Genomic DNA, 21,132 nt, shown 5'->3' with positions numbered 1-21,132 from the left:
ACTAATCTACCCAGGGCGAGAACCTGAGGCTTAGGGAGGCTTATAAACTAAGCGCTAGAATCGCACTCAAACTCAGATCTGGGCGACTGTTTTCAAAGCCGGGGCCTTTCCCCCTGGGCCCCTATCACCCTCCGTTTTAATTTTTAAAAAGAGGAAAGGCTAACTAAAGACGAGAACGAAGGTGAGAAAGTTGAAAAAAAGAGAAAAGTTAAGCGCCAAGCAACTTGCGGGGACGGGAGCCGTGCAGAAACGACCCTCGTCCTCCCGCCCCAGCGCCCAACAGCCCGACCGCCAGACCCGGGCGCGGGGCCGAGGGACCCGCCCCAGCGTCGCGATCCCAGCGCCTCGCCCGCCCCCGGCCGTCCCCACGCTCCGCCCCGAGGGGCGGAGCCCCGCTCCACGCCCGTCCCCCTGCGCGGCGCGGAACGCGGCGCGGACGTGACGTCCCCGCAGGGCGGGCGGGACTTCCTGCGCGTCGCAGCCACGTGATCCGCGCCGGAAGCCCGCTTCTAGTCGCCCCGGCAACAGCTTCTCCCACGGCCCCCCATCCTCAGTTTCCCAGCGGAAATAGGTCCTTGTTCGCCTGCCGCCCAGGATCCACAAGCTACGCTCCCTCGAGGTGACTCCGGGGGCGGCCGGGGTTTCATTTGAGGAGAATGACCGGGAGAGCCGAGGGCTTGGGTGTCACGTTGTCGTAATTATTCCGCGGCAAAGGGTGGGCCAGAGGCCCTTGAGATTCTTAAATCATTTCTGGTTAATTGTGAGAGGGGACTGGTTCCACAGCCTCTCAGCTCTGCCATGCATCAGACTCACTGGATGACTTTTTAAAATTCTGATGCCCGGGCCTCTATCCCAGACCAGTTAAATTTCGAATCTCTAGAAGTGGGGCCCAGCCAACTTATTAAAGCTCCCCATGTGATTCTGATGTACCAGGTAACACTGTGTTAAGCTAAGTCTGGAAGGTGAATTCGGATTTTGCCCATCCAGCTCAGTATCAGAACAGAAGATCGCCCAGGGCAGCCTCATACTTAGAGGGGTATCTAGAACATTGGCCTGTCTACTGCAACAGGGGAGTTTTCTTTCCTTTCCCTCGCACGTTGACCTCTGTGGGAGGTCAGAGGTTTTGTTGGATGTTATCTGGAGAACTTTTGGCACCTGCGGTCTAATCTGCACCTTACCTGTGGAGGTGGAGAATGTCTGCCCACTTTTCTTCCTCAGTAATTAAGTGGAGTTGAACCAGTGGCCAACGAAGTACCTTTTATCTCTGAAATCCTGAGAGTTCCATAGTACAGATAAGATGGTTCTGAACAATTTTATTGTTTTCAGAACTGATTTTTTTTTGAAGTTGTTTCACAAGCTAGTTTCTGTGTTCAGTTGTTTTGTACCTTAAGTGAGAATAACATTGCTTTAAAGTCTAGACTAAAGGTCAATAACAAATGACACTTGTGGTTCCTCTCAGGGTTCCCATGAATTGTGAAGTGGGGTAACCTTTAAAAATACAGTTTATACTAATATACTTAATAGGAGTAACAGTCCCTTCGGGATGGCAATGGGAAAAGAATGGTCTATTTTCAGACACTGTTGGCTAGTATCTTTGAATGGGAACAACTGAAGGCAAGTTCACAGTAAAATGTACAAATCCCCCTCTGTGTATTCATGGCTGTGGTGAGAAAGTATATAAACTAAAGCTCCAGAGAGAAATTTCATTCTCAAAGTGTTTTTCAGATGGTGAAGGATTATTTTGGTTTTTAGGATCCAACATATAAGGATGGAGTGAGATGAGAAGGATAGGGAGGAAAACTGAACATGTAAGCATAGAGTAGAGGTTGGAGAATTCTGAGAATAGGTGCAAAACCATTGGAACTACAGTTGGCCCTTCTTCCGCATCCGTGGATACAAAGGCCAACTGTACGACGCCGTTTTATGTAACAGACTTGAACATCTGTGGATTTTGGTATCGCTGGGTCCTGGAGCCAATACCCCACAGACACTGAGGGACATTGGTACTTCTCTACAATAGGAAATCGGGCTGTAGAACAGTGAAAAAAGTGAACATGTGGGAAAAAAAGAGCATTGTTGTTGATCAAAGGTCAGATGATTTGAAAATAACTTTGAAAACATATTAATGTATTTAAATGTCTGCTTTCTGAAAAGATTTGGAGCTTTATAGGCAGTTATTTGAGTTACTAGCTACTCAATGATTTTAGGGAGGGTGGAGGTAGCAGGGGTGTGTTAACAGGAAAGGACATCCCAGCAGCATCCAAGGGCGGGAAATATTAGCTCTGATTTTTTTTATGCTGGAAGGAAAACAGGAAAGTTAAAAGAAATTGATTGCAGAATCCGTGTCTACAAGTAATTGATTAAATATCCTAATGAGAGGGGCATAGTGAATGCCCTTTAAATTCAGAAAAGAGAGAGATTAACATGGAATTACCCTTTGTGTGTTTATGGAAGTAAGATTTGAAATAAGGCTCCTGCCTTCCAGTGGTGGCTTTAACCACTTTAAACAAGTCACAGTTTTGACTGATATGCGCTTAACTTGTATCACCTGCCTGCCCAGCCCTTATTCCTTTATGGTCACGCTAGGTTTTGGTGTTTGAAGAAGATACTTGCAGAGAAGGGAACTTCCCTGTTTCCCCTTTTGCGTTGTATTATTAGTATGTCCTCTGTGATCCCAATTTTCAGCTGTCCCACGGCCTGTTGTGTTCATGAATCAGAGGGTAGCTTTGTTTTGGGGTGTCCTTATATTTCACTTCAGATTCTTAAGTTAGTCACATTGGGATCTGGTGAACTTGCAAATAAATCCATTCACAAACCCATCACCCTTGCTGACAAATTAAACAGTGCCGTTCTGTGGGTGGAATATTATTTGTATTGAAAAGAAGAATTGTTAACTACATCCTTTCAGTCTTTCTCCTCCCCCATGCTGTGCCTTCTTTGTGATATTGCTTCTTATTGCAACATCCCGAAGAGTAAATTGGGGTTTGGCTTTGAGGGAATGAAAGGGAAAGAAAACTCAGGGTTTTGGCTCCCTCTCCCATCAGTAACAGAGAGGCGCGGGCCTTCTGAACATGGTGGCATGTGCACTTGCAGGAGGCCTGTGTCTGGTGGAAAGATGGAGTTTGGACTGCTGAGAGTGGAAAAAAAGCCGTTCAGACTTGAGCCATCACTAAACAGGGACCATGCAAAGCCACAGGAGGGAGCCCAAGTGGGCAGCAAGCCAGATGAACTTGGCAGCCTCTTCCCATAGCTGGGGGTGACGGCAGGAAGCGGTGCTCTCCAAAAAAAAAAAAAAACAAACCTCATTTTATCCTTTATCTTAGCTGAGGAGGCGCCTCCCCGCGTGTGCGTTACTGGAGGGCATCTTCTCTGATAGGGTTATTACTGCATGTGTGGAGATTCCTGATAACTGCATTTGACTCCATCTCTGTCCTCCACATTTCTCACCGTACCTTCGTTTATTCTGAACAGTCTCCAGCAGCCCCCTTTCCTTCTACCTGGAAACAGTTTCTATTGTAGGCCTAATTAGACCCCCCAAATTATCGGCTTGGCTCAGAGGACCAAACTCCTGCGAGCCTTAGAGGAGAGTTTTGAGTTTCGAGGCTGTAGCCGGCATAACTTATTTAATGAGAGACGTTGAATGTGTTGCTGTACAAAAATCAAAACAGATGAGTTTTCATGTATTTAATTTTCAAAATTCTAGTGGAAAAGGAGGATAGAGAGGAAGATCCAGTTGCAGAGTATACATTATCATTTTGAGGGGACTTTGTGTTTTCTTTGTGTGGTTGCAAAGCTGTATCTCAGATCCAGTACTGATGAGAATATAAATAGACAGTGAAAAGAATTTATACAGTGTCACTTTCATCAAAGCCACACTACTTACTGGTGGCATTTTTTAATAACTCGATGGAAACAGTCAACATTTTATCCATTGAAAACTACAAAGCTTGTGTGTTGCAGTTCATGTATATTGATGCCTTTAAAAATATCTCCTTCAGGATAAGCAGATTCATTGGAGAATGAGTGCATTTTTTAAGGCTATATGGAAAAATATATCATTCAAGACTCAGGCACTGTCTTTTGCCTGTGGGTCTCGGCCATGTTTTGTGAATGACCTCAACGCTGTTTTTTTCCTTCCTTTTCTGGTGGTTGAGGACAGACAATGAATTCAGTCTCTGTACTCACTGGGGCTCAGCTGGGCAGTGACTGTTATGCCATTGTACTCCCCGGGGAGGGCTGCCCCGTCGGTAGTGTGGACCCCAGCCTTCTCTGACATTGACAGTCTCTTTTCTTTCCGCTCCAGCATCCTATTAGGAGAAATGTTGCGGTTCAGTCCACAAAGACAGGTGCCATGAAAGAGCAGGAGACACTCCCTGGGAGGTGGGGAATGAAAGATGAAACTAAAGACCATGGAAAGGGCATCTCAGTCTGCTGCCACCATAAGCTTTCTTTTCTCTGAGATGGTGGTGGTGTGTGAAAGTATTTCTGTAGTGTCTCCAATGATTTTCATGTTGGCTTTTAAGAAACTCAGGCATTTTTATTGGGTTCTTAAGCTCTCTGTGTGGAAAGTGTAACCAGCTTGAAAAAGTTATCAGGACCCATTCTGAGAGGAAGTTCTCACCCTCCCTTGGGCACTAACTGATGTGGTCAGCAGGGAAGGCTGTGTGTTCCTTCTCCCAGGGAATAGATACGCATCCAGTCCTTGTTGGGTGACTCCCTAACGTGGGGTGGCAGGTGGGATCTCCACCAGAAACCGTGGCGCCACATAAGCTTTATAAGCCCTGACCATTGATCCTGTTTTGTGGGAGTTTGGGGTTTTTCCCGTTCATTAAGTCTTTAAATGTCTCCGGAGCTCTTTAAGAAATGGTCCACTTTGCTTACTTGGTCACGGAGATGGTTCTTTTGTCGCAGATATTAGGAACCGGTCACCAAGATTGCTTTTGGTCATAATCAGCTTTTTCTTGCTTCCACACGTCTCATTCTGAGCCTGGCAGTGTCCGAGATGTGTGCGGATCTCAGACTTCCTCCACGGATTTCCACCTGGAAAGCGAGGAACAATTAGGATGCTTGGCATACTGAGGGCAGAGTCTGTGCAGCGTGATGATGTATTCACGTAAAGCAGGGCTGGGCAGCTGATGGCCGACAGCCTGTTTTTGTACTGCCTGGGAGCTAAGAATGGTGTTTACATTTTTTAAGGTTTTTTTAAATTAAAACAAAAGAAGAAGAATATATGACAGACCATATGTGGCCCACAAGCCCAGAATATCTACTGTTTGGCCCTTTAAGAGAAAAAAAAATTGTTGACATAAAATACCAAGAGTAATACTGGAAGTAGCTAATAATAATTATAAAGCTCTATGCAAGCTGTTCTTTCTTTAGACGTGTTTTTCTATTCTTGATTTGATTTGATTTTAGAGAAACTAATTGGTTAGTCATTCATTCTCAGGAACTATTTTTAATTGACTATAGGATTTTAGGAATCTTAAAAGTACTTAAAATGTAGAAGGATGTGATACACAGGTTTTGGAATTTGGGGAGAGAAAATAATAAAGCCAAGGGTGACATGAACAGCACATTCAACATGCAGCCCCAGGACTCTCATCGTGTGGAGGATGGCAGGAGATTTGATTATAAGTGTCCCAGTGGCCAAAACAATGAGGAAAGCATAATCAGAATAAAATCGATGACAAAGTTGCCTGTGTTCCATGATTCATGTAAATGCACCTTTCCTTAATAGCCTGGGTCTGAAGAGTCTGGCATCTCAGCAGATTAGTTGATGTACTTTATAGGTAGTTGGCACACTGCACAGAGTCTGAACTGCTTCTGGTCCAAATGTGAGAGTTGGCTTTCTTCGGTCCTCCCAGCTCATTGTCCTGCCTTCTTTCTTGCAAAAGTGCTCAGGGTGCCTTTCGCGATTTCCAAGGCAGTGTGACAGGGCAGCCCTTCTCTCAAAGTATTTGGTGAATCAAAGGCATAAGTAAGTAACCACTCCTCAAATTAGCACTCCCATCCCCTTTTTAATCACAGCCATTGACATTTGAACAGCCTGGCAAACATGATGAATTGCACTTGAACCTCTTAAACAGTTGTCTCCTCTAGCGTACATGCCTAACTTCTACCCCTGCAGAGGGGAACCTCTCATAAGCCATCTTGTGCATTTTCAGAATATTGGCACTACTGCTTCTAAAGGCAGGCTGGATTTTCCCAATTATAAATAAAAACAGGATTTTCCGAGGTCTACAGTAGTGTTCAGTCACAATAATGTTTATTACATATCTGAAGCTGTCAGATTTCCCAGTCCAAGATAATTAATATTTACAGTGATCTGGCTCTAAATATGTTTTTAATAAGGCATAGAAGTCTGGACTCAAAACTTTTAATTTCACAAAGACATGCAGCCATCTCCTAGACTTTTCTAATGCAATTCCTATGCTAACTGTTAATCTCTAAAACAAATTTGATTAAGATACACATGAAGTTCACATTAATGTCATTATGTGCTGTAGGCTCTCAGAAAGCTGCTCAGATTTCAGTGGTAGAAGTATAAAACCTGGCTAGAGCAAATTAGCCACTTAAAGGCTGCACCTTGCAGTTTAGGACTCAAGTATGTGCTAATTTCTACTGTAATTTCATTTGTGTTGGCTCTACTTCTGTAGGTGGTGAGTCCTTTAATCGTACTGACTTATGTATATATTTCTTCAGTAGCCTGTGAAGCACGTAGCAGTTAGGGCCAGGTTTTCAGATAATTGCCCATGTTTTAAGCCTTTAAATTATAGTTTGTGAATTTAATTTACACTTGTATTTTAACTGCACTTGTTAGCTTTTTCCCAGTTTAGGTTCACTGCGTTTGTGTGTACTCATGAATTCAAAACAGGGAACAGGAAGTGTGGGCTATTTAAGATACACTTACTGAAGGTCGTGGCAGCCCTCTTGGAAATACTCTATTCGAAAGCTTATTATATTTTAAAAGAATGTGAATCGTTCTCTTTAGGCTAAATCTTAAAAGATGTGGTCAGGTTAACCTCTCAGTTTTCCACATTACCCCTAGCAAAACACAGGATGGAGATTGCAAAATAAGTTTATTTCTTAAGGCCGAGAGACTTTTAAATTCTATGCTATAATTAAGTGAAGCAGGGAAAATGGGACTCCTTCAGTATCGGATTTCCGAAGTTTCAAAACCCAAGTGCCTGTTTGCTCAGCATCACATTGTGTTAGTGGTTTCATCTCGTAGATGCTTAAATTCTCATGCATTGTAGGTATTACTTTTGTTTCACTTTTTTTGTGCATTCTGGTGTGGGCTGGCATTTTAGCATCTCTGAACCCTTGAAAAGGAGGGGAAAAAATTGAAATCTGTTTTAAATAGGTTGTGAAAGGTGGAGCTGCAGATTTAACTTTACCTTGAGGTATTTCCTGCCCGATCAGTAAATCACAAGAGGGAGGTGGAGAAAAGGAGCAAATCCTGGCAGAACAAGGCCGTTGAGCAAAGGTATTCTCCGCGGCCGCTCGGTGGACAGTCTCCTTTGCACAGTTTCCTGTCCCAAGACAAGGCAGAGTGGTTAAGCAGGGAGAGCCTGGTGTCCCGCACAGGCTGAGAGATGCTATGATGGTCAAAACCAGAACAAGGCCCATTTGAGGGGCTTAAAGCCCAGGGTACAGCCCAGCCTGCAGAGATGTTTCATTTAGAGAGGCTTCTCCAGGCCTGAGGCAAGACTCAGCACAGGTTTTCTGTGAGTTGGCAAGACATATTCTATTTGGTTCAGGCCTCAGGAACATCCAGGGTTAATCTAAATAGGCACTGGCATGAGCTAAGGATTAGTAAATAAAGTAATAGTTGGATGTTGTTAGCTCATATTCTGTGTATTATTTTTTACATACCTAACACTACTTCTACGGTGACTTTCATGGGCTTTCCTTTCAATAGGGAAACAAGTACTATGTTTGCAAAATGCAGTGTCCTTTGAGCCACTTAATCATACCAAGGGGATCCCTCCTGTTCAGCCCACAAGGTCATAGCCCAGGTGCCAGGGTCCTGTCGTGCTGTGTTACGTGAAGATCAGGCACGGTCCTGGGGAGAAGCAGCCTCTGAAGAGCTGCTTTGCAAAGCACAAAATAGCCACGAAATCACACCCCTGTACTGACCAGATGTTTGCACTGTGGTCGTTCTTTCCTAGTTTGGCTGCTCGTTTGGACTTTCACAATCAGAGATGGCAGCAAAGGTAAGATTTTTTTTTAACTCATAAGAGAAGAAGGTCAGTTTTAGTCCTCCAAGTCTTGGTATTCTCCTTTCATGATCGAGAAGCCCAAAGAAATACATCAGAAAACTAGAAGTGGCGTATCCCTGGGTGCTCTGCTAGTCATCTTCCATCCCAGGCACTGAGGAGGGGCCAGGCCAGCAGGTGTTTCAGGGGCAGAGAGGGGAGGGCTAGAGAACATCCCATGGTTCTTAACAGGCCTTTCTAACTTGGAACTAGTTACTTAGTTCAGTGGGTAGAGAGGGCCAAGATAATAGACATCAGGTCATTGCTCCCCACATCTTACCTAAAAATGATCATTATTAGCCTCTGTCCCCACTCTATAAGGGGCCATAACCTTAAACTAATGATTCTGTGGGTGTCTCATGCCCCCGTACTTCAGAGCAGGTGTGCACACGCTTGGCGTCCCTCGTGGGCGTGGACCTGTCCCTTGTCCTCTTTGGGCCAGTAGCGTCCTAATGGAGAGCGGGTATTTAGGAGACAGTAAACACACGTCGGTTGGTTGATCAAGCGTTGGAGGATTTCTCTCGAGGAGGAACTTTGTGGTGTCCAGCGCATGTTTCCCTTTATTCTGTAGATGGCATCGACGCCAGCCCCCGAGTCTTGGGCATCTCATCCTGTCTATGCGAGATACTGGCAGCATTACCACCAAGCAATGGCGTGGATGCGCAGCCACCAGAACGCCTATCGGAAGGCGGTGGAGTCGTTCTTCAGTTCCCAGTGGTACTGCCCTCCCGACGGCCAACCCCCGATGGCCCAGGCGCAGGAGGGCGGGTCGCCTCCGTCCTACGAGCATCAGTGGGCCTCGCGGGACTCCCACGGCCATTATTCCCGCCGTGGTCGGCCCGGGCGGCGGCGTCCACGCGGCAGGGGGGAGCCGGCTTGGGCCGCCGCGGAGGAGGAGGAGAGCGAGTCCGACGGCGGCATCGAGTGCGACGTGAGCAACATGGAGATCACGGAGGAGCTGCGCCAGTACTTCGCGCAGACCGAGAGGCACCGGGAGGAGCGCCGTGAGTGCGGGCCGGCGCGCGGGCCGCGTTCTCCCCCGCGTTTGTAGCCTTCTAACTCCTCGCTCACGCCCAGATAACATTTCACACCCAGTTCTCAGCCTGGAAACGCTCTGGTGGTGACGGACCTCACTTGCATTCGCGGCCAGCGCTGTTTTCATATAGGACTCTTCTTTAGTTCTAGGACAAAGCTGATCCCAGTAGTACCTCTGCCATTTCCGGGGTTTGAGACCCTACCCCAGATGAGGGGGTTGGTGCCGTGTGTGCGCATGCGCATTCCGTAAACCACGCCACAGCTCCTCAAGGCGATAAACCCATTTCACACAGGAAAGTGAGCCTTAAGGAGGTTGATGGACTTGTTCTGTGGTGCCCAACTAGTAATTTGCTGTGAGCGTTCAAACCAAGGTCTGTCTGATTCCAATTCCTGTGCTTGTTCCTCCAGCACAAACTTAGGGATTAGGTTTTGTCCCTAAGACTGCTAGGTTCCTAAAATACTGTTGCCAGCTCCCTGGTGTACACAGCTCTGAGTCGTTCCTGGTGCTACAGAGCTACCACGTCTTAAATCTTAAGCTCCCTTCGGAGTAGAGATCAATGTGAACGTCAGCAGAGTAACAAAATGCCTGGTGCTTAAACCAGTCTGGTTTGATCCTGCACTGAGGCCGTCTGCCCCGGGGTTAGAGAATTGTGGTAGTGGCCTTAGAGCTTCAGCTGGAAAGCCGGGATTTTCTTTTTTTAATTTCTTGCTAACTGGCCACAAAAAAAACTAGAACTGCTTTTCATGATTCTTTCACTATTAAGATCCCAAACCCACTTCTATTTTAAGCGTCTCTAATAGATATACAGATGTTTTTCTCCCTTTTACAACCAGTGCCCAGTCTCAAAAGTGAGTTCTAATTATATATTTTACCTAGAATTTTCTACTGAACAGAGACAGCGAAGCCTGGGAATGGGTGAGTTTCATCTCCATCTTTAATGATCTACATTTTCCTAATAATGGCTTAGTATTTATTGATCTCCACCAAGGGCCAGGAACAGAGCAATGGGCTGTGTCTTAAGTCTCATGCCCTTTGTGTCTTTGCCTGTGATTCATCACTAAACTACTCATTCAGTGTTTTTTTAACTTCCCTTCTTTTGATTAAATCGTTGACTTCTTTGATGCATATTAGAAAGTATATCCAAGCAAGTATTTTTTAAAAAATACTTTGTATTACACACAGACAACATGTCTTTCCTTGATCTTCATAAGTCAATTTTACCTTTTTTTCAAAATACATATGAAATAACAGTCTGATTTAAAAGTATATAATGAACGAGGGAGATTAGGCATTGGAGCATGTCCACGTGTGGTTGGAATGCTGTTGGTTACAGCTTTTGATAAAGAAAATTGGGTGGAGATAGGGCTTCTTTCTGCTGTCCTTACCCAAAGTCAGAAGAACATGGTTTTCCTACCAGAGTGATGCTTTTCTGATAGAAGTTGTAATTAAGGATGGGCACAGACCTCAATCTTCTAAAGGTCTATTTTAAATTACCTGCTAATTTAAAATAAACCCGATAGAATTATTCAATGAAAGATAGAGATGAATGAAATGAAAGTAAAATAATGAAATGCATCCTTTCTGTGTTAGCAGTTCAGTTACAGATGCCTGGTTAAGAGCCATCCCTGTTTCTTCTTGTGTTTGTCAAGTAGAATTCTAGGTGGGTTAAGAAAAAGTCATGAAACTGACTTGCTAAGTCGTGCCTGGCACTTACTATTATTTTGAAATGAATGAGTGAAGTATTTCAGTATTAATTATGAGCCTTAAATCAGAACTTTTCAAACCTTATCCCCTAAAGTGCTAAACTTGCTGTGATTCTGTGAGGTAGGCTTTGAATACTTCATAAACTTGAGGAACTTTGTGTTTTGTTTGATATTATTCCTAAATCTGCTTAGTTTACATCAGGGCTCCAAATCATACTATTATCATCACTGTTATGGGTTGAATTGTGTCCCCTAAGAAGAGATTTGTTGGAGCCCTAACCCCCCAGACCTCAGGATGTGACCTTATTTGGAGATAGGGTCTTTACAGAGTTAGCAGGTTAAAATGAGGTCATTAGGGTGAGCCCTCATCCAGTATGACTGGGGTCCTCATAAAAAGAGAAAAATTTGCACACGGACAGACACCTACTCAGGGAGAAGGCCACGTGAGGACAGGTTCGGCCATCACAAGCCCAGAACTGCCAGAAGCTGGGAGAGAGGCCTGGGACAGACCTTCCGTAGTGGCTTTGGACAGGGTGCAGCCCTGCCGACAGCTTGGTCTCAGACTTCTGGTCTCCAGAAGTGTGAGATGGAGCATTGCGCTCAGGCACCCAGTTTGCTGTGCTTTGTTACAGCAGCTCTAGGGAACTAATACCACTCTGCCACAATTTTCTTTGTTCCCAGAGGCAGTCTGTGAGTGGGATGTAAAGTGAACCACACAGGTCTTGCCATCACTGTAAAAAAAGATGTGGTACGTATTTATTTTACCATGATCTAGATAACAAACCAACAAAAAAGGGAATGATATGAAAACCCTTACAACCTCCATCTCTACTTGCCAGTATTTACATTATCGTTAGAATAACTATATGAAATAATTGTGACAGAACCGCTCAAACCACGGGCTTCCAGCCTCACTCCAGCACTTTCTAGCTGGAGGCTGTCATCCTCCTGTGCGCCACCTACCCTCACCGTTCTGTGCCTCAGTCTCCCTGCCTATGAAATGGGAGTCCTAATTAATGGAATGGTTATTATGATGATTAAATGAGAAAAGAAGAGAAAACGTACAGAATGGCACTCTGTACAGAAGTCAGTGCCCAAGATAGGTCAGTTGTTATGGTTAGTAGCTAATAACTCATCTTTTAACATGGATTGTTGACCATACACTGGTTTTACTCTGATACTCTTTGTCTTGATTAGTGCTCAGTTGAGATTCTGCATAATTTTGATAAAGTAGTCTATGACTTCAAAAAAAAAGTCATATTTCTGCTCTAGGCAGCACTTTTTAAACTTTTAAATTGATTTGGAATATTTAAAACAGAAAAGAAAAGCTTTGGTGTCCCTCAGATTTAGCCACTGGTACAATTTGGTCAAAGTAGTCATTAACACAACTTTAGTTCTGCTTTGAGGACATTCTTGCTTGATATAACTTAATACAGTAAAATACATGGGCTGGTAAATGAACCCCCTCCCTTCCTAATAACAGCACATCTAGCTTCTGCCACTTTGTGCTTTTGAAATGTATAGTTGTAGCATAATTGAAAATTGCTTGTCCTGGGGTCTCCGATGCTCTTGTGCCCTGCAGTCTGCCCTGAAAGCATTATCAGGTCCCCAGGAGACGTGAGAATTGTCTGACGAGGGTGAGAACAGGCTGTGGTGTCAGGGTCTAATCTTCCTGCGAAAGCCGTGGTCTGTGTTAGAAGAAGCTGCCGGGGCCTGATGCCATACCACCAAAAATGACGGCCAGCACTTGGCCAGCGTTGTTTCTTTTCACCCGCGCTTCCGTGTTCCTTGGAGCAGTCCTGAATGATGGCATTCGGACGCAGGTAATGGGAATGCCGTGCTGCTTTCCAATCCATTACCTTCGCTCAAAATGCTCGTGGAGGGTTTGGTACAGACACCATTGGGAAATGTTGGAATAAAGAGATGAGGGACCCGAGTCATATGACTGATTGAAGCTGCTTTGCTCTTTGAGCCACTAGAAGCTGCTTCTTCAATAAGGGCCAACTCAACCCCGAGCACGAATCAGCTAGGGAACACAGATTTTATGAAATATTACTAGCAAGGGAAGGCGTAGCTAAACGTGAGAGATTTAGCTTGTCAGTAGTGTTCACTTCCACAGGAACATGTACGTGGTACAGTTCATTGTCATCTGAGTCTTATTGAATATTTTCTTAGGATACAACCCTTTAGACGGGACAGCATGTTCCGGTTTGTGATTACTGTTCTTCCAGATAATCTCTAATTTCGCATATTTCAGTGATAAAAACAAAAAAAAATAAGTAGGAGAAACAAAGAGCTCCTTTTGTGGGGACGAATGTGGTCTTTGACTGGGTCCCAGTTTAAACAATCATAGAAGAGATTTTTGGAACAAATGAGATGAATAAGGGCTGATTATTAGATGCTACTAGGGAATTATTGGTGATTTTATTAGACGAGATAATGGTATTGTGGGAAAGTAGCCTTATTTTTTGACAATGCATGCTGAAGTATTACTGTCACGATGTCTGCAATTTACTTTCAAATAGTTCCTAAAAAAAAAATATGGATAAAGCAGGAAAAAACTCCTTTTGTGAAGTGGTAACAGGCATGCTTTTGATTATATGTCACCGTTTCTTAGCAAGATATTTCTGTTATTTAGAACTTCAGTGGTAGCATTACTTACGGGAAAGGAGACAGTTGTGAAGCTTTAAAAGGTCAACTGTGTTTCAGTTATTTCTTCAGAAAAATATTTATTGTTCGGTCCAGAAAGTTATCATTTTTTAGTCATAAATAGCCATCAGTTGCGCCTGCAAGGGCCTCATCGTAATCCTTAGAAGGAAAATGAGTGAAAATTCTCATTCCTCATAGAGAAGGAGGTCCCCCAAAACAGACACTTGCCACTGTGGTCTCAGGCGTCAGCCAGTCAGATAGCTGTCACCTGTGTTTTAGGGTAGATGCTGGGCCAAACAGGGACATGTTCGGCACGAGCAGATGCAGGTGGGAAGAGAAGACAAAACCAAGTTTACAAAGATCCCTGGAAGGTCCATCTGAGGCATGGAGCGTGGGGCGTGGGCACTTTTACACATGAGAAAGGAGCCAGTGGACTCAGCGGTGACAGGAGCCCCTCAGGGCAGTCGTGGAGAAACGGAATGTTGCTCGAAGCTTTGAGGAATGGGGTTGGTGCAGAATGAGAGGGGAAGAAACGGACAGGTCCAATCCCCACCCAGCACTCAAAGTGCTCTTCTTACCAAAGGGCCCAGATGTGTTCTGTAGACTCTTGATGGGAGACACCTGTCCATTTTTGTGTCCGCCTGAGTGGGAAGATTTAGACTCTAGGTTTCCTAGTGAGCGCTCAGTCAGTCTGCTGGAACCCCATCTGGCTCTCCCTTGGTCCACCCTCCATGGAGAACCGAGAGGATACAGCCAAGCCCACAGCCCAGTGCCCGGTGAGCCATTTGCCTTAGTGAGGTTAAAGCCTGCAGTCCTACTGACAGAGCACATTTCCACCACGTGGGCTCATTTCACCCAGCCCGGATGTTCAGACGGGCGTCAGACCCATCATTGAGATAGGTATGAATGGCCGTGGAAAAATGGAAGGGCAGGATGGAAATGCACTTTCATTCTAAAAGTACAGATGCTGAAGGCGGGAGGGTAGAGCTCAGTGGTAGAGCACGTGCTTAGCATGCACAAGGTCCTGGGTTCAATCCCCAGTCCCTCCATTAAAAAAAGAGAGAGAGAGAAATAAATAAATAAATAACCTAAATAATTACCTCTCCCCACCAAAAATGAAAAATTAAAGTACAGATGGTGATTGTCCACAGACTTTGGGATGACATTTGTCGTGGAGCAAGGGATGCGGGGTGAGGACGGAAGACCCGTCCGACATGGCCACAGCCCAGCTGGCAGGCACCTGTGTTCTGGCTGTTACTGACAAGCCAGAAATGAGGCACGTGTGTTATAAATCACGTCAGTGCTGTCGCTCAGTTGTGCTAAGGTCATTAATTCTGGTGCCATACTAGAGAATATAATCAGAAAGACAGGCTAACCCTAGAAAGATGGAGGGAAATCACATTCTCTAACACTCATCTGGCTTAGTGCTCGGTCCTCCAAAGTGTTGTGCCTTGGGCTAATTATCTGTGGAGTACTGAATGAATGTTTGCCCACTCTGTCAGGTTCTCTGAAGTCCAAGCCACTTCCTCTGGTTTTTCTTTCCTTTTTTTTTTTTCTGTTACAGACTTTAAGTCTACATTAGTAACATCATGTAAGTGTATAGATGGAGGGGAAATACCAGGGTTCTATATCCTGAACCTGGATGGAATCCAGTAGAGTGTCTCCTTCATAGTATAATACTGTTTTTCTTGTTTTAACTCTGTATACATGGTAACCCTTGAATCAGTTTCTTAGTACTGCTGTAGCAAATTACCACTGGCTGGCTGCATGGCTCAGCACTATGGAAATTATTCTCTCAGTTCTGGAGGCCAGAAGACTGAAATCAAGGTGTTGGCAGGGCCACACTCCCTCCAAAGGCTCGAGGGCCTGCCTCTCCCACCTTCTGGTGGTTCCTGGCTTCCCTTGGCCCGTGGCACCGTAGCTGCAGTACCAGCATCTTTTTTCTTTTTTTAAGGAATTGGGCTCAAGGAACCACGGAGGGGATCTCACCCAATCAGGTTGCCAGTTACTTGCCACGTGGTCTTCATTTGGATGTCTGAGCGGTCGCCTAGGTGGATCTTGTCGAGTCTGAAGAGAGAGAGCGATAGAGAAGAGAATGAGAAAAGATCGAGGGGAGAAGAGCCTTGGGCTCGGTGGGCTCCTTCACGGCTAGAGAGCGGGCCTCTGCCAGGTCCTGCAGGCAGCGTCCGCCGCCACCTAAAGGGCGACTTGAATCTGCAGGGCGCAGGAGAAACCCCCTGCCACCCTCCGAAGAGAGGGCAGCTGTAGCCCAGTAGGCGGATCGAGATGATGCCCTTTGAGCCCCGTTTCTTTAATTAAATGCCCCACGTTGGGCACCAGAGAGATGGTGCAGGAAAAACGGGTGTGGGGCGTGAGGAGGGCCGTGTCCCGGGTCTAGGTGGGGCCTCTGGGACGCACCCCGCCAAGAGTGGGTCCTCGGCTTCGCGCAGAAAAGAATTCAAGAGCCAGCCACGGTTGAGTAAAGGTAGATTTATTTAGAGAGATACACACCTGCGTAGAGTGCAAGCTGTCGCAGAAGGCGAGAGAAAGGCCACGAGGTGTTGGGGTTGGGTGCTCAGATTAGAGTAGAAGTAGATACACACTCCATAGACAGAGTGCGGGCCGTCTCCGAAGAGGAGGGAGCGAGAGAGGCCTCAGCCACCATTCTTACACGCTTTCCCTGATGTCTGTAATCCTTTGCTGTCTCACATAAGAACACTCTCATTGGATTTAGGATCCACCCTCATCCAGGATGATCTCATCTTGATCCTTCCCTTAATTGTATCTGCAAAGACCCTATTTCCAAGTAAGATTATATTCTGAGGTTCCGGGTGGATGGAAATTTGGGGGGATACTGTTCGACCCACTCCCAGCCTGTTTGAAAGCTGGAATCTAAAAAGAAACTCTGATTCGTATTAAAACAAATTGCCTTGGCCAACTACCCTACAAGAAAAAAGTGCTTGGTAACATTGAGCCCCACAGCTGCTCTCAGTGAGAGCGGCCAGCCTCGCCATGCCAAGGCTCCCGTGCAGTTGCGTCTGCGGTGTGCTGTGCTGCTTCTCCGCTCCGGTCCGCTGGTTCTCCATCTGGCTGGCTGAGCCCTCACCTTGTGTTGACAGGGAGAAAAACTGTCAGTCATTGAGAATCCGTTCTTTCTTTGGGAGGGAGGAAGCAATAAATGGAACACAGTAAGCAGATGCCTTCAAGTGAGAATTGCGTCCTAAGGTTTGCTTGGCCCCCTAAGTCAGTGTACCCTAAAGGACTTTCAGATGTGACCTGTAGCCTCCAGTGCCCAACCAGCCTGAGGGTATTTGCTTTGGTTTCTTTGTTTGTTGTTGTTTGGGTTTTGGGGAGGGGAGAGGGTAATTAGGTTTATTTGTTTATTTTTTTAATGGAGGGACTGGGGATTGAACCCAGGATCTCGTGCATGCTAAGCACGTGCTCTACCACTGAGCTGTACTCTGTCCCCGCTCCATCCCCCTGGTATTTGCTTTTAAGCTGACTGGTTTTCAGATTTGTATTCTAACATTAGAAATCGGGATTTTTTTTAATTATGTGAGTAAGTAGAGATGAAGCAACTCAGATGTAAGGGAACAAAATCAGACCCCAACTCAGGGCTGCCCCCTCTTCCCCTGACTTCTCTACCATGGAGGCTTTAAGGAACCTGCGGGAGGGGCTCGGCCCAGCACCCTTTGAGAGTTGAGCATCTGTTTCTCTATCCCTGGGTTGTCATTTTTCTTCCACAGCATCTGGAAGGAACCATTATTGACAAAAAATTATGTCTACCCTTTGTCAGAGCTTTCTCTTGACAACCATTTCTGAGCACCTGCGGTGGGGCAGGTGTGGCGGCCACCCCCAGGGCTGGGGAGACGGGCGAGCCTGGGCCCCAGGGCCCTCCCCCGTGAGGACTCCCGCAGCCCATCTGCCCACAGAGGGGACCCGCTTCTCGCTCCTCCGATCTCTGTTTGCCGGCAACTACCCGCCAGCCAGAAAACAGGAAACATCCACACGTCTTGCAAGGCAGGACAGGGACAAGGGTTTGGGCCTTAAATCTTCATGAAGGAGCCTGGATGTGAAGGAAATGTAACTAGAGAACAGAGGGCTGTGTATCTTATTCTTTTATTCTTATGCCATAAACTGTATTAAGAATTCAAACCCTGTGATGGTTGATGTGGTCAGCGCACACTGAGTGCAAATATGGAAACCTGCACAGGCTTCATGGGCGGCTGGCTGGGGTGGCTTTGGTACCACGTGGTGCTTCATCCACAGCTGTCTGTCAGCCAGAAGAGGAAAGGGCTCTCAGTGTACAGTTGTTCTACCAATTGAATGTCTGGAAGATCGTTCCTGTCAGAAGGGCAGCAGAAAGAAGCATCATTATAACCACGTTAAGCTATCAGGAAAAGAAAAATAAAGATGCAAAAGTAAAAAGGTTATAATATCCTAACGGCAGAGAACAACACTTCCTAAGAAAGCCAGGATTCCAGTGCTTATTAAAACTTTTAAACTCGGAGACTTGGGAAGCTGAAGGTCTGTTGTGTCACTAAATCTGTCAGTGAGAATGATTCTAGTCTTGGGACAAATTCGAGAGTAAACAGTCTGTCATCAGGGAAGCTCTGCTCTCGAGATGCAGAGGCTCTGAGACCCCAAGCTGCCCCGCCATGCGGGATCATTTCCTCGAGGCCGGTGACAAAATGAGAGCCTGAGGACTGGTGATGTGTCCAGGGCTCTCACAGGTGGCAGAGGGGATCTGTTGTCCCTGGCTAGGGTGGAGAAGCCAAGGCTTTGGAAGAGTAGACCCCGGTGGGTGGGGGTGGGGGTAGAATTCAAACACCCGTGAGAACTGAACATCTTAAATCCTGATGTTTCAGACTTGCCAGAAAGACCAAAAATGAGAAACAAATGCTTGTTGATCTCCCATTCATTGGCCTAGCAGGCCAGTATTTTGGTTTAGTTCTGCGTTTCATAGTCAGTTCTGTCTTTTCCGTGGATTAGGGAGCAGACTGCGTCTGTTTTGCTTGACAGTCATTTGGCTTATCCGTCTGTTACTTCCTTAGATAAAAATAAACCACAGAGGTGCTCAGACAGAAATGGGCACGTGCATTTTTAATAATGTTTCCACATTTATAAAACTCCATCCCTCCAGCTCCAAGGTGTGATTTATAAAGAATAGGATTGTGGAGTGACTGCAGGTAGACACCCACATAGCAGAGCCACATAAATATCTTGCTGTTCACACTTGACCCACTTACTGTCATGTTCCCTTCCATGCTGAGCTTTCATTCTGGGACTTTTTTTAACAAGGAAAGAATGATTTATATCATTGTTTTATTCCCCTACAACCATCTTTACTCCCTACTAAGCAGCATTTCTCTTGGTGGCAGTGGTGGCTACAAGATGTGTGCAGTATCCTGTCATTTTCTTTTCTTGACAGAGTCGCTTCCACAAATCTGTATCAGTTGGCTCAATTTGACCTTATGTTTTGTTGACATGTTTAAGTTCTTTCTATTTGCATAAGAAGAAAAGTTATGATCCTAGGACTTATGGTAATAAGAAATATAGAGCGGAGAAGAACCCGAGTAAATATGTCTTGCTTTACAAGAACCCATTTAAATGCGTAGGTTTAGGGCATATAACCATCACACTTGAAATGTAGCCTCAGCTGTCGTGCGAGGTGGAGGGGCAGGTCCCATCCCGTGGTGAGGACGTCGGCGGGCCGCTGCCGGCGTGTTAACACGGCAGCAAGACCGGCGGCCGAGGCCATCCTGCCATCTGCAGAATTGCCCTTTCTCAGCCCTTTTAGCTCCAGCGGGTGGTGAGCAGGTTCCCCTCTCCGCGCGCAGGGCGGCTTGTGTTTCGGGTGGGTGTGGGGCCCGTCCGTCATCCTTGCCTTCCCTAGCTACCAGCTCCCGAAGAGCTGATTTCCCCACACCAGCTCGTTGGCGGCGGGAGGCACTGCTCGTCGCAGTACCGGGCTTCCTGGGAGGCTTCGCGTTTCCCTGCTGGCCCGGCTGGCCTGGCGCAGTGTTTGAAACCAGGGCAGCTCCACCGGCTGTGCCTGGCTGGGCTGCTTGTGGTCACTGAAAAGAGAAACCCACGTGGTTTCATTTTTATGTATTTGCAGGGCCCATTGCAGAGGTTTGATAGTTCGGGGTGACTTTTCCTGGTGGCTTTCTGCCCTTGCTGTCAGCGAACAGCCCCCCAATAAGCGAGCCGTGCGCTTCCTAACTAAGGAGATAATCATCACCACGTGCAGGGCCTGCCGGAGAGTCTAGAGAACGTCTCAGCCGGCACCGCCGGGCCTGACTTAGCAAAGGGAGTTAGAAAGGGTAAGCGGAGGGCCCCGGGGCCCACCCAGGTTCACCAGACTCATCGGGCGTGTGGCTTGCTCCCCAGGGCGGCAGCAGGAGCTGGACGCGGCGCGCCTGGAGGAGTACGTGAACGCGGACCACGACCTGTACTGCGACACGCGCCGCTCGGCGGAGCCCCCTTCCGAGCGGCCCGGTGAGCGGCGCCAGGCCGAGATGCAGCGCCTGTACGGGGTCGCCGCCGCCAAGATCCAGGCCATGGAGGCGGCCGTGCAGCTGAGCTTCGACAAGCACTGCGACCGAAAGCAGCCCAAGTACTGGCCGGTCATCCCACTGAAGTTCTGAGCCCAGCCTGGGCGCCCGGGCCCCAGCCATCGCCCCCGCCTTTAGCATTCACCGCGTCCCCCTCTCCTGTGGGTTTGCTAGGGGAAAGGGGGACCTGATGCGGAGATAGAATAAGCACTTCACCAGAGTCCCCGTGGGCCCGCTCTGGGGCAGAGGGAGGGGAGCTGCAACATCAGCCACTTGGAGATCGACATGTCCTGTTGCCAACTTGAGGGATTCCCTTTTGACATAAAGTGACCACTTCATCTACCTCCCCCTGGTTTTTAATGTCAGTGATGTTGTCCAGTTTATTAAAGTTCTCACTTAGAGTTATTGCCTGGTTTGGGCCGTTCTCTGTTTTCTTCTATCTTTAACTCAGCTGAATTAGACACAGGCCTTAAATGAGCCAGCTGTCCTCTCCTCCTCAAAGTCCTTAACCCTGCTGAAAATCATGCGAACCTGTGGGACAGATCCTGCTCCTCCAGCGCTGAGCTCAGCACACGTGTTCTGATGAGGGCCGGAGACTTCATAGTTTGGGCTTTTCAGGCCGCAGGGTCCGTCATGACTCTTCAGTTCTGCCCTTAGGGCAGGAAAGCAGCCAGCGGGGTAAGTAAACGTATGGGTGTGGCCTCGTACCAATAGATCTTCATTTGTAGAAACCAGCCATGGGCCAGGTTTGGCCCCAGGGTGGTAGCTTGCCGCCCCCTGCTCTAAAGGAATGAGAGTGCCTGTCTGACGTCCTTCTGGTTGTCTGCTTATCTCTGCAGAGCTTGAATGTCATCCAGCACTGAGAGCAAAGGACAGTGACTCCCAAACCTGCTCACCTCTGCCATCTCCTCTGATGTAGAAAAGGTAGA

At 46.8% G+C, this 21,132-nt stretch overlaps 1 protein-coding gene across 1 annotated transcript; it reads left to right on the top strand.

Annotated features, from left to right (window-relative positions):
* Positions 1–483: 483 nt before the first annotated feature.
* Positions 484–20,608, top strand: GEMIN8 (gem nuclear organelle associated protein 8). The gene is made up of 4 exons (XM_072956611.1): positions 484–619; positions 8,172–8,216; positions 8,830–9,262; positions 20,040–20,608. Exons 2-4 carry the CDS (start codon positions 8,205–8,207, stop codon positions 20,294–20,296), a joined length of 702 nt encoding a protein of 233 aa, XP_072812712.1. The 5' UTR covers positions 484–619; positions 8,172–8,204; the 3' UTR covers positions 20,297–20,608.
* Positions 20,609–21,132: the final 524 nt, after the last annotated feature.

The sequence above is a fragment of the Vicugna pacos genome, chromosome X (assembly GCF_048564905.1).
Source record: "Vicugna pacos chromosome X, VicPac4, whole genome shotgun sequence".
In the NCBI taxonomy this organism is placed as follows: Eukaryota; Metazoa; Chordata; class Mammalia; order Artiodactyla; family Camelidae; genus Vicugna; species Vicugna pacos.
The sequence above is the reverse complement of the archived record's forward strand: the minus strand, read 5'-3'. Positions and strand labels throughout refer to the sequence as shown.

Coding starts and splice junctions, on each gene's coding strand:
- GEMIN8 (XM_072956611.1), top strand. Junction 9,263..20,039: donor GAGGCACCGGGAGGAGCGCC/GTGAGTGCGGGC, acceptor CTTGCTCCCCAG/GGCGGCAGCAGGAGCTGGAC.